The sequence below is a fragment of the Lissotriton helveticus genome, chromosome 1_1, assembly GCF_964261635.1.
Source record: "Lissotriton helveticus chromosome 1_1, aLisHel1.1, whole genome shotgun sequence".
Lineage (NCBI taxonomy): Eukaryota > Metazoa > Chordata > Amphibia > Caudata > Salamandridae > Lissotriton > Lissotriton helveticus.
The window spans coordinates 1,996,270,896-1,996,287,389 of NC_136057.1; the positions used below are offsets into that span (position 1 = coordinate 1,996,270,896).

At 43.2% G+C, this 16,494-nt stretch overlaps 1 protein-coding gene across 4 annotated transcripts in view; it reads left to right on the forward strand.

Moving 5' to 3' along the window:
- The window catches only part of LOC144755443 (putative ferric-chelate reductase 1), a 552,454-nt gene that overhangs the window by 447,132 nt on the left and 88,828 nt on the right, over nucleotides 1-16,494 (forward strand). For all 4 annotated transcript variants that reach the window (XM_078644381.1, XM_078644371.1, XM_078644398.1 and 1 more), the window contains one exon: nucleotides 13,991-14,082. In XM_078644381.1, the coding sequence (XP_078500507.1) occupies nucleotides 13,991-14,082 (92 nt within the window). The remainder of the gene's footprint in view (nucleotides 1-13,990; nucleotides 14,083-16,494) is intronic.

Below are 16,494 nucleotides of genomic sequence, written 5' to 3' on the forward strand. Positions count from 1 at the left end.
TAGATACGTTTTGAAGCCCAAAGGTAAAATCTTTGACTGGGTTGAACAGTTAACCTTTATTGGCCTTGCTTTCTTTACCATTGGCCTTAAAGGATACCAAGGTCCTGGTGTTCCCTTACTCTTTTAATAAATCTTTTGATTATTTTGGCAGACAAGAACAAAAAACAGTTTGTCACCAACAGTTCAATTAAAAAAGTCTTTATTCGATTTTTTTCAATCATAAAAAGACATTTACATAATTAAAAAGTTTGTTTGTTTTACCCCCCCACGCCCCACAAAAATACAAGATCCACCATGAGTCGTTTCACATAATATTAAAATATCAACCTAACTCATCCTTATTTACATAATTTTTAAATATATTATCTTAAAAGATTAAAACAATTATTAAAAGAAGAAACGAAATTCGTCAGTGCAAAATATGTCAGTTACTTATCACGGTATGCATAATATATCCTTTACTTAATACAATGTGCAAATTTGAATAGCAGCATATAACAACTGGCCCTAGGGTTATTCCAGGCTCATTTTACGAGCCCGAATTATCCACATCCAGTGAAGAAATTTAGACATGGCTATAACAATTGGCTGCGATGTATCAGTTCTTAAGATCCTAACAGCCTCATTCGCAGATTTAAGGCCCAACTGGGCACAAATCGGTTTTAGCCATGATCGTCTGGGGGCATTATATTCAGGGCAAGCAAACAACACATGACCAATATTTTCTTTTTGATCAGGACAAAAGGGGCACCTCGAGGTTTGATTCTTATACCATTTTTCAGTGTCCCCACCCTCAGCTGATGATACTTCTTCCGGTCCCCTGGGACGGTAATCCAGTCCCAATAAAGTTCTAGAGCCGGTGCATGCTTGAGATCTAGGAAGTCAGTAGTAAAAGATCGATCAATGCGACTTCCAAAGCACTTGGTCTCAACCATGTTCCAATACATATCTCGAAGTATTTTCTTAGGTGGGAAAGCATTCCTTTCGGGGTCGTCCCATAATTGAGATAAACCCATAGCCATATAGATTGTTTTTACCTCTCTCATCCATATTATTTTTTGAGTTTTGTCCAAGGCTCTGACTTAAAGGAAACCCTGAGCGTACTGGGAGAGTTCTGGAGCAACCCATAACCTCCTCCAGTAGGCTACTGATCTGTACCTGGCCATATCCTCAAAGCTATGGAATCCCAGATCGTAATGGAGAGGTAACAAAGGGGTTGTTATTGGTAGACCAGTAATGTTGCGGAGAAATTTATTTTGAGCTACCGTCAACTTTGTAAGATTACTAGGCCCCCAAAGTTCAGCCCCATAAAGGACTGCTGCTCCAACCTTTGCATTATAGATCTTTAAGACCGAACTAATGGGTCTAGTGTGTGAAGAAAATAATTCCTTAATGAGAGCTCCTGTCAATTGTGCATGCCTCGTAGCTAGCTGATTAATATGCTGCTTCCAGACTAGTTTATATGACAGGGTAATGCCCAGGTAATTAAAAACCTGGGTCTGTTCTAGTTGAACCCCGTCCATGATGACCTTCCCTCTTATATGCTTCCGTTTGTGCAGTACCATAAATTTTGTTTTACTTGTATTAATGACAAGGCCATGGTCTGCGCAAAACGCTTCAAAAACTCCAATGGCTCTCTGGAGTCCCTGTTGAGTCTTTGATATTAGTAGGGTGTCATCCGCGAACATCAACAGGGGGATCAGTCTTCCTGCCAACTTTAGTGCATCAGTTGGTTGTTGTTCGAAGTACCTGATCACCCTGTTGATGTATAGCGAGAAGAGCGTTGAAGCTAGGACACATCCTTGACGTACTCCCCTAGCAATGGGGAATTTATCAGTGACGCTACCCTGCTGTTTCCATCGAACTTGTGCAAAATTATTCTCGTGCAATCTAATTAATAAAGACAAGATTTCATTTGGAATGCCCTGTTCTTGTAGGATATTCCACAGCTTAGCACGAGGAACCAAGTCGAACGCTGATTTTAGATCAACAAAGGCTGCGAAAAGCATACCCCCCCCAAGGAGCACTACGCGCCAGTATAATAAAACAAATCTAAAAACTTGGTCAATGGTACTGGTGTGACTACGAAATCCTGCCTGCAAGGGTGACAATATGTCCTGTTCATCTATCCATCCATGGATGCGCTGCAGTACAAGCCTCGCCAATACTTTTTGTATGCATGCGATAAGGCTAATAGGGCTATAATTACCTGGGTCCGAGCATGGCCCCTTTTTAAAGATAGGGATGATCTCGGCTCCCTTCCAAGTCTCAGGGATAGGCGAGCCCTTCGCAATACCATTGGCTAACAACTGGATATAGGTAGCCCAAAGATCTTTGTCATGCATAAACAAATCTGCAGGGACAGAGTCTAAACCTGGGGCCCTAGCTTTAGGGATGTTGTTTAAAACTTTTAGGACATCAGTTTTAGTAAAAGATAGGTAGCTCGTAGTAGTATTTGCAAGTAGTTCACACCCTTCTTCTTCTCTATTCTCAGGAGCGAACTGGGTCGCATAATGGGAAACCCACGCGTCTGGTGACACATGATTCGTGGGTTCTCCTCTTTTGGCCCCCCTTCCCCATTTGACGATGTTCCAGAAGGAGGTCATAGATCTTTCTTTGCTGGCTCTTACGAGATCTCTTCAAAAGCTTTCCTCCCATTCCCCCTTTGCCCTAGTTTGTGTTTTTTTATACATGACTCGGGCATCCTTGATCTTAACTTTATCTTTTGACTTAACTGCATCAGACAGGGCCCTATAGGCAACCCTGCAGGATTTATCGTACCATTGATCTTCCTTTCTTACTGGCCTGCGCTGTTTTTTAGTAACTTTTTTGACAAAGAAGAATTTCAATTTGTTAAAAAACACATCGTGGATCATGCTAACTTTAGTTATCGGAGTCTCCATAGTGGAGTTACTCCTTAATTCTGTAATAGCCTGTGTTGTCAGATCCCTCATAGCTATTATATTTTCCTCATTAGCTGCACAGTTTGACCATCTGATACGTCTATTATCATTTGAGAGGGCTATTTGAACATTATCCCTCAATTCACCACTTTTCAATAGGTCAAACAATTTAAATGTTAAAATTAATGGGTCATGGTCACTTTCGGCCCTTGGCTCTATCCACATGTCATTGACACTGGCCCAATTCTCCTTATTAGTCAGGATGTAGTCAATACGACTATGTGAGGTGCCATTATTGAAAGTAAGGGCACCCTGTTTATCCGAGCCTGTTCTTCCATTAGTGGCCCTTAGCCCATGCTCCATACATAAAACTTTAAGTTGTAGTGCAGCCTCTGTCCACTTTTTAATAGGTATTAAAGACAACTGCGGGATTTCCCAGATATAGTCCTCTTCTACCGTGAGATCTATATCATGGTTATCTAGGGGTTCGAAACAACAATTAAAATCACCGCCAACAATTACATTAGCGTTCAAACAATATTGTTTTAAGAAAGAATCTAACTGGTTAACTGCCTCAGTGGGTTTTCCACCTGGCAGCCCCCTCGAGTAAATATTAAAAATATAAAGATCCTTGCAATGTAATCGCTGTAATTTAAGCAACAAAATTTCGGGACTATTAGTGACCAATTGGAGAGCAGAATGGCCACTATTCTGTTTGACCCATGTCACCAGGCCCCCCTTAGGCCTTCCCCTTAAGCTCGGTGTTGCCGGGATATAAAAATGTAGATATCCTTGTATAGGTTCAGGGGCTATCTGCCAAGTTTCCTGGAGAAGGATTATATCCTTTGTATCCAGGAAAGTTAGCCAGTCCAGTGATGTCATTTTACTTTTTACGCCTGCAACATTCCATGACATTAAAGTGTATTGGGCAGAAACATTATCATTGGAAGGTTTCGTGCTAGTGGGTTGACTATCCCTATATTGTTGAGAGAAATCATATTCACTTGCATAACTCTCAGTTACCACACAGTTTGAAGATAACTTTACATTTGGACTGTTATCAGTGATGTGGCCAAATCGGCCAGAAGAATGATGAGCTTCCTCTGAAGCCATCAATGTGTCCTGTCTGCTCCTTGCTTTTGTCTGCGGTGTGGGAGTATCAACTGACACAGCATTTACCTGAACTATCGAGTCTCCAACTGTATATTCACCAAAAGGATTGGGGCAAGCAGTGTTACATCCCTAACCCAGTCAATCACAATCATTTAGCCCCGATAGAGCTTCATACCTATTTCCTAAAGCCATTCCCCATTCATTACATGGAACCTTTATTCCTCTGTTGTTTCTCACAATGTCCCACACAGGTCCAGGAGTCTTGGGAAATGTTACGTTTTGTTGTTCGCCATAGAAAAATTTGAGAGTAAGAGGGACAACAGTCCCAGATCTTCTTTGTGGGGGGAAAATATTGTTTAAGACATTGGGTAATACAGCCTGATGGGGAAAAAGTCACTGTCACACAATCTCCTGTAAACCTTTTCGGTCGATTCCCAATCCAAGCGACCCTTTTCACTGTCTTAATTTCACCTGCAAGCTGTTGTTTTCCTCCTGGTGCCATCTGCATATTTCCTGTTAGCCAATGCAGTGCCTTACTGGACAAAGATGCTGGCGATTCCAATTGACCATTCGCTAGAGGTGGAACATTGCCCAACACCAATACCCCTGGAGATGCTTCTTCTATGAATTGAAAAGGATCAATTTCCTGGCATATTACTGGCGGTATGTTTGATGTTACTGGGACACCATCTGTGGCCAGAGATTGGTTGGTACTATTTGAAGAAATTTGAGCTGGACAGGCAGAAGGCGTCGAACCATTCCCCTTTTTTGTAGTACTCCCCACATTATCCTCTGTTGACTGAGCCGCTTTTATTACTAATGTTGTTAGTTTGTCCACCCCATCCACAGCCTTACTCTGGATTCCACTCAATTTTTTTACCTCCGCATTTAATTTGTCAATCTTAGCAACTAGAGGTTTAATGATGGTTTTGATTTTGGAATCTATCATATCGGCTATCTTTTGGAGCAATTCATCGTCCCTGCTGCTATTTTCATTTTCATCCCCATATTCAATGGTTCTGACCCTAGTTTTCCCAGGAGGTGTTGCCCTTTTTTTTCCTCATTCCTGAACATAGACCTGTCCTTTTTTGCTGTGTTTTTCTGCGTGTTTTTACCGGTCTAGTTTCCTGCTCGGAAGAGGAGGCATCATCAGAGTTGAAGACCCTAATCTCAAGATCAGAATCAATATTTTCTTGATCAGTTGCAACTAATGTTGCTGTATCAACTAGCGGGAAACTATTTTGATCAGCAGGGCTTTGACTTGAGTGTACCGTAATGTCTATCAAATCAGTGGGGGCATCAAGCAATGTAGTATCAATCAGTGGGGAGTTTAGAGTTGGACTCAAGAGCTGCAAATTAGGAGACTGACTTAGCCCCAGTGACTGTGGAGAAGTGTGGCTCAGGGGTTAGAGGCAGCAGACCCGGAAGCTGAGATCGGTCCTGGACCAGGGTTCAATTCCCCGCCTCGGCGGGTCTTGGGCTAAAAATTCCACGGACTCGATAATTCTCGCCCCGGTGCCTCCTCGACTCACGGGTTCACACTCTGCGACTCTGGGCAATAGCTTGCTTAATCTCCACAACGGCCCCTCGCGGCGGGATGCCTGACTTTCACCTTGTGGATACCCTGCTATCTCACAGGGGAATACCAGGAAGGGTTCCCTAAGCAAGCGCCGGGAAACCCACTGCGGGTAGCTGTGCGCTATATAAGCTCAACTACATACTGTCTGACTGTCTCCTCTCGCTATTAATTTTCGTAACCACCTGAACCAAGTAGTTGTCCATTGTTTTAGTATTGGCAGGGAGCAATTTTTTTGGCATGTTGAACACCGAAATATAAAATTCCCACAAATGGCAAATTAATAGCAATCAAATTTCCTTGCTTCGCAAACAAGTGGAATGGCTAGGTCGAGTCGCAGACAGTCTCGAATTGTCTAATAGATTTGATTGGCGAAAATATACCCAATCACAAGTGCAGAGAGGACATATAATGAGAAAAAGGATACTCCACTTAGTTTCCCAGTAAGATAGTAAATAATTCCTTACTTGAATGGCAAGGGGTATAGCCCAGTCCAGTCGCGGACTGTCTAAGACTGTCCGCCCTTTGTCCGGGCTTCGTCCGGGCGTCCCGCTCGCGTCGCGGGTTATCCCGCTTTTTATGGGCGCCTGCTGTCGCTCTTCCCCTGTCACTGGCGCGCCGCCTCTATGCCTGCCGGGTAATGTAGTTCCCGGGGCTGCGGCGCGAGGCTTGGTGGCTGTGTGACTCCTGGCGGTGGCGGCGTTAGGACCTGGGCTTTTTCCTGACTCCTGGTGGTGGCGGCGCTTCAAGGCTTCAAGGGTTCTCTGGTAAGTATTTCCCCCGCTCTGCCGGTTAGCCCGCTGTTTATGGGCGCCTGCTGTCGCTCTTCCCCCGTTTCACTGGCGCGCCGCCGCTATGCCTGCCGGGTAATGTAGTTCCCGGGGCGGCGGCGCGAGGCTTGGTGGCTGTGTGACTCCTGGCGGTGGCGGCGTAAGGACCTGGGCTTTTTCCTGACTTCTGGCGGTGGCGGCGCTTCAAGGCTTCAAGGGTTCTCTGGTAAGTATTTCAGGTTACAGCTTTGTAAAGATGAGGCGGAGGCAGGAACTGCTGTAAGAGATTTATTCAGGAGAAGAGAGCCGTCCAGCATGAAGGAGAGACAGGGCAGCTGCAACTGCCAAACAGGGAACACTGGAGGAGAATGCACAGTACAGGAAGAACCCACAGGTGACATCATGGAGTTCCAGCAAGTATTGCACAATACAGGTCACCACACACCTCCCCCCTTTCTAAAAAAAAATTTGAACTACAATGAATAGTAAATCATACATAGTCATGAAATCTGTTGGGTCTAACAATCAATCTAGAGCTTTTCCTTAAACTATTGTCGACTTGGACATTGGGAGTAGGAACAGTTGCACGAGAAGCACGAGAAGGATCTCTGGCAACGCGAGAAGTGCTCCACCAATTTCCACTTGACAATTTGACAGCATTTTTGCGAACTTCCACAACTTGTTGGGAATTGAGAAACTTGGAAAGACCTTTTTTAACAGTGACAGGATTCTTAATCTTGACCCAGTCACCAGCATGAATACTATGAAAAGACTTCTTAACATGTCCCTCGTCACAAGGCAGAGAACTGGAAGATTTCTTGTTGGCACAATCCCATGCTACTTCCAAATCACAACCTCTGTGGAGACTCTTGACCATCCAAAAAGGAAAAGCTTGGGAAGAAGCTTTCCTTCCTCTCATCAATTCAAAAGGAGAGAAGCCTGTAGCAACATGTGGGGAAATTCTATAAGACCATACAAGATCTTTTACAGCTTGGAAAATACAGCTATTGGAATTGAAGGCGGCCTGCACATATTCAACAATAACTCTATTGAACCTCTCGGTTTTGCCATTGCTCTGAGGGTGATACAAAGGAGTTCTAGTGTGTTTGATGCAACAATTGTTCAAAAAAACACTCATTTCCTTGGAGATAAACTGAACCCCATTGTCGGTGAGGATTTCTTCTGGACAACCTTCCCTCAGAAAAATTTTGGTCAGGCAATCAATTACGTTCTTTGAATTGGGAACATTGATGGGTTCAACCTCAACCCACCTAGAGAGATGATCGACGAGGACCAAGAAATACTTGGAAGTGTTGGGAAGAACATGGAATGGACCCAGAAAGTCCAGGCCAATTTTTTGCCAAGCTCTGCTGGGTGGGGGAACAATAGAATTACAAACACCTTCCAAAACAAGGACTTTATCGCTGGTGTTACAGCGTGTGCAAAGTTTGACAGCATCCACAATTTGATTGTCCATTCTTGGCCACCAGAAATTTGACCTGACATTTCTTTTGGTGATGGTGGCACCTAGATGACCAGAATGAGCATCAGCAATAATTTTTTCCCGGTAAACAGAGGGAGGAATACATTTATTGCCCCTAACAATTTTGCCACTTTCCAAGGAAAGTTCGGAATTGATTTTCCAATAAATTTGAAGCTCAGGGGAAAGAGATTTTTCCTTGGGCCAACCTTTCTGTATAAAAGAGACAACGTCCCTAAGCACAGTATCATTCTCAACAGCATTAACCTAATCATTCTCAGCGAAGGAGATGGAAATTTGTGAAATGTTGGCCACAAAACACTCTTCAATTTCTGTTTCCCACTCATTTTCGTTAGGTTCTTGTATGGGTAACCTGGAAAGACAGTCAGCACGTTTGTTCTTGCCTCCAGGAATGTAAACAACTTTGAAGTTGTATTCTAGAAGTTTAGTGGAGAGTCTAGCCAAACGTGCAGTTGTGCGCTTGACATTTCTGCCGGAAAGAATGTCGACAAGAGGTCGGTGGTCGGTTTGAAGAACAAATGGTCTGCCCCATAAGTAAGATTTAAATTTTTCAACACTCCAAGCACAGGCCAGCAGTTCTTTTTCAATAACGGAATATTTGCGCTCAACAGGGCGAAGAGTCCTGGAGGCAAACCCCACGGTAAATTCTTTACCATAGGCTAGTTGTGAGAGAACAGCTCCTAGGCCATATTCACAGGCGTCAACGGTGACAAAAGTTTCTCTGTTGCCATTGAAAGGCTGAAGAGCAGGAGCCTTGGTGATGTGTTCTTTGATGAGCTGGAAACCTTTCTCACACTCATCAGACCAGCTGAAGGTGGCACCTTTTTTGAGTAAAAGTCTAAAACACTCAGTGGTCTTGGCGTAGTCTCTCATGAATTTGGAGTAGAACTCACAGAGGCCGAGGAAGGACAGAAGCTGCTCTTTGTTAGAGGGAGCAGGGGCTTCAATGATACTCTTAACTAGACCTGGCCTGGGCTTAATACCACATTCAGAAATGGTATGACCAAGGTATTCTACTTCTCTAGTTTTGAACACACATTTACTCTTTTGTAGGGTTACACCTCTTTTTTTCCAAAATGTTGAAAACTTGGTCAATGACTAAATTATGTTCGTGTTCAGTTTGGGTGAAGATAAGGATGTCATCTTGGAAGACAACAACATTAGAGAGTTCCTCAAACATTTCAGACATAATACGCTGAAAAACAGCGGCGGCAGACGCCAACCCAAAGGGAAGACGACGAAATTGAAAAACTCCATCAGGAGTTACAAAAGCGGTGAGATGTCGAGAGAGTGGATGTAACTCAATCTGGTGGTAAGCTGCCTTTAAATCAAGTTTAGAAAACCAAGTGGATGAGCCTACTTTAGCTATCAAATCCTCAATGCGAGGGAGGGGAAAACCATCGACCCAGATAGCTTCATTGAGACTGCGTAAATCCACACACATCCTGAGATCGCCAGACCTTTTTCTGGCAAGAACAATGGGAGAAAGCCATAATGTGGATTATACCTTTTCAATGATTCCTTGTTCGCATAATGACTTAAGGTGTTTGGACAAATCTTCTCTGATACTGAGGGGAACGTTCCTCAGCTGGTGTTTGATTGGGGAAACACCATCTTTGACCTTGATAAAGTGTTGAAAATTGGTAATCTTGCCCAAACGATCTTCAAAATTTTTTTTGTACTTGTGCTCCCAGAATTCACTATTAAAGATGTTGCAAACTGGGGTAGAAGATGCAAGGGAGGAGAGATTGCATCCTTCAATGAATACAGGGTTGGGTAAACCAGGTTTAATGGTGACACCAAATTCTGCCTGATGTATGAGTCCTAGAACATTGATACCACGTTTGGCAACATAGACCTTCCCCTTTATGGATTTGTTAAAGATGGAAATTTCTGCCAAGAAATAACCCAGAAGGTTGATTCTGCTTCTTTCAAAAGCCACAGAAAGGACATCAGGAGGAAGTAGGCATTTATTTTGCCAAAGGTGAGAATATTTCTCATGGGAAACAATAGTGATTCGAGCCCCGGTGTCTACCAGTAGTAGGATATGGTGATTGTCAATAGTGGCATCAACTTCAGGGTCAGGGACAAGAAAATTACGGTTAGTAGTGTCATTGTCTTTCACTACAACAACATATTCCTGATTGGTCACATCACATTCAGAATGTTCAGTTGAAAGCTCAAGGGGAATTGAGGCTTGAAAGGAATCATTTTCACACATGACACTACGTACATTACCCCTTCTACCTCTCATGCATACCCTTGAAAAATGACCATTTTTCCCACATTGAGTGCATTGTTGATTGGCAGCAGGACAATTTTTAAAATTGGAAGCATGGTAAGAAGAGCCACATCTATAACAGAAAGTACCTTGGCTGAATTGTCTATTAGGCATGAAAGGTCTTCTAAAACTGGTGTTTCCTATTCTTTTGAAATAGCCACGAGGGTCACGAGAAATGGAAATGGGAGATTTGGTGGGAAAAGGTACCTTAGTGGAAACAGCACCAGAGATGGAAGTATTGGAAAGAGAAACCTCTAATTGTTTGGAATCTTCTAAGGATGTTTCAATACTTTTGGCTATATCAATAGCCTTGTCAAGAGAAGGATCTTTGCAGGATAGAAGTTTCCCTTGGATTTGTTTGCAAGAGCACCGAGCAACAAGCTGGTCTCTGATAAGTTGAGAGGTGAAATTGTCAAATTCACATTTAGACGCAAGTATTTTTAAGGCAGTAACAAAGGTATCAATGCTTTCTTCGGGTTTTTGAGCTCTAGTAAAAAATTTATAACGGTGTACAACCATATTTTTGGTTTTAACAAAATACTTGTCTAATTTAGCTATGGCTATTTCAAATTCGTCAGGAGTTTCGCCAGTAGGTGGAACATAAACCGGTAAATGATCAAAAACGTTTTGTCCTTCTACACCAAGATGATAATACATTAGACTTTTTTTTCTTTCTGCACGGTATCTAAGACCATCAATTGCCCCTAAGTAGGCCATAAAGGATCTCAACCAAAGTTTCCATTCAAGAGGAGGGTCTCCAGGAGTCTGAAGAAAAGGAGCAGGAGGAGATACATTTTGCATTGTGAGATCTTCAATTTTCCTTTAAGTACAAGTAAAAAAAATTGTTGTAAATATGGCAGATTAGATGTGTTGGTCTTTTTGTTGGGAGTAAAATGCGTGCAGATAAGCGTGTTAAAAGAAAGAAAAAGAAAAAAATATGTACAACAGTTGTGCACGTCAACGTGTAGAGAAACTGCGTGCAGTAGCTGTGCACGTCAGCGTGTTGAAAAGAATGTGTGCAGCAGCTGTGCACATCAGCGTGTAGAGAAGAATACGTGCAGTAGCTGTGCACGTCAGCGTGAAGATACTGGATACTCTGGCGAGTTAATGAGGAAAATTAGGCTGAGCTAATGCTGTGCGCATCAGCGCGAGATTTGTCTCCTTGTCGAATTGTTAACTAGTGTGCTTGAATCATGCACGTCAGCGTGTAAAGTGTTTAAAGCTGTGCGCATCAGCGTAGAAAATTATCTAAAGCTGAGCGCGTTAACGTGCGTGGACTGAAAGTGAATAAATCCGATGAAGTGTTAGAAACTGTGCGCATCAGTGTTGAAAGGAATTCAGAGTTGTGCGCTTCGGCATGTGTCGGCTGTATGAATAAGCTGCGTAGGTTGAAGTCGACAGCTGGCAAATTCAAGATAGAGTAGACAGGAATGAGATGGACGCGAAGGCTTTATGACGTAGATGACTTGGTGACAGGCATAAGCGGAACGCGTCTTGCTGGTTGCTGAGAAACCATGTGCTGGCGTTGGGTGTCTGGTTGGTTGCTGGGGAAACGCGTGCTGGCGCTGGGCGTCTTGTTGGTTGTTAAAGAGACGAGAAACGTGATGACGCTGAATGGAAGGATTCCACTACGTCATCATTCTGTAGCGGAGCTCGAAGGTGGCGGAGCAAGCAGTGGAGAAATATGCAGCGCCGATGGGATCAGCGAAAACACAGACAGCACTCGGTAGGACTTGACTTTTGACGGTGAAGACACAGGGAGTGTAGGTAAAACGTAGCGCTGGTAGAAAAAAGAGTAGGCAGTGCGAAACAGAGTAACAGTTGACAAAGCGCTGGAGAGTGCTGTGAGAACTCGTTTGATTGATGCGCAAAACGAGGTAAATGGTAGAAAAAGAGTCTGTTGGCTGCGACGGCTCTCTAATGTGAAACTTGGGAGAAATGTTTGAAAAAGAAAGTACTCACAAGGAAGTAGATCGTTGGTATGGAAAATGTTCAGGAGTCCAAACCGTTTTGCTAGGAGTTAGTTAGTGAGTAGATCCAACTGCTGAGGAACAGCTGACCATCCTCAGTCGCCAATGTAAAGATGAGGCGGAGGCAGGAACTGCTGTAAGAGATTTATTCAGGAGAAGAGAGCCGTCCAGCATGAAGGAGAGACAGGGCAGCTGCAACTGCCAAACAGGGAACACTGGAGGAGAATGCACAGTACAAGAAGAACCCACAGGTGACATCATGGAGTTCCAGCAAGTATTGCACAATACAGGTCACCACAAGCTTTCCTCTACTGGATGACCTTTCCTCCCTGGGGTATATCGATATCAATTTTTGTGTCTCTCCCTTCCTCAATCATCCATGTTGGGGGCATTGCGCCTATGAGAGCACATTACCCCTTTAGTCCCCGAAAAGACCTCCACGCCAACCATATTTTGTCTGATTTCATGAGGCAGACCCTCTCCTCATAGACCACCTTTTCCACCAGTGTGCACCAGTTCATCTCCCTCTGCCATTCAACGAGGTTTAGTTGCACTGCCATCCCCATATCCTGGCAATGTTTTGTTTCGCAACTATCCTAGGCCTAGTGTCGGCCATAGTTTGGGGTAATTTGGAGTTTTTTCCTCCTACCATATGTTCAACACGACCATTTCACATTGTGCTTATGTGGCAGCCCTGTGACTCGTGTCATGCACTCCACTATCTCTCATCAGATGATCTTGGGGCGTACCCAGATAATGAGGAAGAAGAAGCCATGTTGGTGGCATTCCTGTGGGCATTGTCCAGTCGTGCAACTCCCTATCTTATGTAGGAGCGTTCTTGAGTAGTACGATCTTTGAGGACACGGAGTTGTATAAGACGAAAGCTTGCTTTTATAGCGATTTCACATAGGCCCATGGGGGCTTCTTCCCATTCCTCCTCTTCAAATTCATCCATATCTTCTTCCCAGTCTGTCTTTACCTTCTGGAGAATGTCTGGAGAGTTACTGAGTATTTTCCTGGAGACAAGGGATATCGATTTTTTTTCGGTGATCCAGCGACAGCTTCTCCTCTAAGGAAGTCGCCTCCTCCAGTATTGTCCCTGTGTGCATGGAGAGCGTGTCTGATCTGTAGGTATCTATATTTTTCAGACGCTGACAGTTGGTAGTCTGGTGCTTCTTAATTTTGATGAGATGAACAAGCCGCCTGTTTGTGACATTGCTCCATTGAGTGTCAGCCTCAAAGAGGCTAAAATTTATCTTTTTTGTTATTTCCTATGGAACAGTTTTAAATAACAGCTGATCCTTATACACAATTTTCCACTTTTTAGTGTCATTTTTATCATGAAATTGTATTCCTTTGTACAAAATTTGCATGGGAAGTCCAATTTGTTTATGCACTACTTGTAATGCTGCTGTTGAAGTACAATGTGTACTTTTCTCTGTGTCTTGCACCATCTAACCAATGGTGAGCCAGGTTATTCCTGCAGAAACCTATTTACTTAGTAGAGATTTAGATTTATTTGGACCTTTTAGGGGTTCAGCCTCAGCTCACATTGGAAATGCAGCCTCTTTCTCCAACAGTTTATCTATTTTCCTACATAATCGCAGTGAGCCGTTACAGCTGTATTTAGCACCAGCATCTACATGAGGACCTAAGGCCTAGTTTACATTAAAATGGTAGGTCATAATCAGTATAAAAAAACTTAGGATGCAATATACAAAGTAATCAGAGTACGCTGTACAAGTATGCATTTCCAGGCTATTTTTACAAGGCTGTTAGCCTCCTTTAGGGCCACGCAATAATCGTGGATAATTAACAACGTTATCTTCATAGTGCAAGCAAAAACGTGTTTACAATGCATTCTCTTTACCCACAGGGTGCCCATCCTGTCCTCGGATGTATTGTTATGGTTCTTTCCTTCTTCCAGCCAATCCTTGCTCTGTTTAGGCCTGCGCCAAATGCAAAGAGGTCAGTGAATGAAAATCCTAATTATTCGATGATTTCATGTAACATTGCACCTTCAAAGGTTATGAAAATGGGTTATCAAATGTACAATAAGGTTAGTACAGTAAACGAAGCAATGAAAAGGACAAAGCCCTCTTTAGCTTAGAGTATTACTGGTTCTCTATGTATTGTATAGTTATTCATATCACCTCTGTAAACAATGCAGGTTAGTGCATAGAAGATATATTTCACAATACTTAAAATATTGCAGCATAGCTAAGTTGTTTCACCTGTTATTATTCTTCCATGATGTCATTTGTTACAGACACTATTAGTAGTTCAATTCTGAATGTGGACAATGTGGTACAGAGGCAGCGGAACATATTCTTGTTGGATAAGGCCTCAGTATGGGACATAGTGGAAGCAATGACTTGAAGCATATATAAAGACTGGCTACTAGTTGCTTCATATTACCACTGTGCATGGAAAAGTGAAGTTTTCTTACCCATGCCGGCCTTTCAATATAGGGTGCCAGGCATATACTTATTAGTACTAATAATTGATTACCCAAAAGTATTCAAGTTAATGCATGTCACTAGGAAATGCTTAGCTGTTATATTAGTTTGCTTCAATTTGTAATACAATAATACTGTGTTCTTAAATCTCCATCTTTTTGGATACATCCATCTATCACTGTACTTCTATCTCCTAGAAGTGTATTTTGTATAGTGTTTATGTAATATAACAGTAATGGTAACGATCTTTTAAAATTTCATATGTGCGTGTGTGTATGTTTGTGTATGTGTGTGTCTGTGTGTGTGTGTGCGTGTGTGTGTGTGTGCAAGGCACTAGTGGTTATTTCCAAGCTGTGAGTGCAGAATTTTGCATGAGGAATTCCTCTTAAACAATGCCTACCTCTCCCATAGGATAACATTGGATTACCCTATTACATGTAATAATGATTAACTTTTGATTAGGAGCAGGTAGGAATATCATGTTTGGACATAAATTAATTATAATTTAAAATCCTCTTTAAGGTAAAGATGGATTTTAAGGCACAATTCATATAATTCCACTTTTAGAAAGTTGGTATCTGCCAGTCCTAACCCGTTGTGTTGCTGCCAGGGTCATGAGTTACATGACTGTGAATTGCTGAGCTGTTGGCCTTGTGTATTCCTTTAAGAAAGTGTGACAAAAGGGGATGAGATGTTGGCAGGATGGGCCATCCTTTCAGGATGGTTGGGGTGGAGCTGTTTCCTGCCTCGCTTAAATTTTAATGGGCAGCCTCTAGCACACACACAAAGGAACGTGAAACTAGTCTTTTGACATCCCAGGCTTTTTAGAGCATTGGCAGGGAAAGGGAAGAACTTTCCAGAACCAGAAGTGGGAGTAGCCTAGAAGATTCTCTCACTTCAAAGGATGGCACCTGGTATAAATATTGGATCCTCAGACCAAATCTTCAGTGCACACCTTATCTGTGGAAGACTTCACAAGGACTGCCTGGACCCTCAGAGAACTACCCAGCTGCTTGAAGCCTGCCTTTCTCCCCAGAGGACTACCCTGGTGCTAGAGGCTTGCCTTGCTGGTTTAACCCAGGACTACCAAGGGCTTGTTGGCGGGTCATCTGTGTGAGCTATAGGGAAATAACAAGCTCCAGAGTCCTTAAACCCTGTCCCTGGCCTCTGCTGGAGTGAGTCCTAACTCTCCCTAGTGGTGCCCCCAGGTCATGAACCCTTGGAAGTGGTGTTAAAGATCCTGCTCTTGCCTAACCATAAAACTTGGCACTTAGTTCTTCTGGCACTTTTTGGTAAAAATGTTTCTAACAGAAGACTAAGACATACCTGCCAGTCGATCCGCCCAAGGTGCATCCCCAGTCGGCCTGACTTTGTGGTAGCTCCCGCTATGTTCTTCTTTGCAGCAGCAGATCCTGTTCAACTGGACCTCCGAGCGATAGTATCCAGCCTAGTGGAGCCCTCTTCAGCTACAGCTTGCAGCTTCATTCTGCTCAACTTCAAAAAAGCTGTCTAAGTCTGAAGATAAAAATCTTTACCCAGTGGGAAAGGGGGGGTGGCGCCATTGATGATGACAACCTCCTCAGCATGGATATCCAGTTGTTCGTGCTCAGAGCTTTTTCCCCGCCATTATCGACCACCGAGACTTTGTCCAGCAACTCCCCATTGGACAGAGCGTGGTGCCTCCTTCTGGACCTTTCTTCAGAATTTCTTCTAAGTCAGAAGGTAACCCAGTGCTGGCTCCAATCTATCGCAGTCTGCCTTAATCTTTGACTTTGACCTGATCTTGCATGACCAGATACCCACGTTTGGCGCTTTGATCTTTTAGGCGCTAGATTCCACTAAAAGTTGAACAATTCATAACTCCTGTGCTACTGATTGGAATTAATTCATTTTGGTGTCATTTTTTTCATGAGAATGTCCT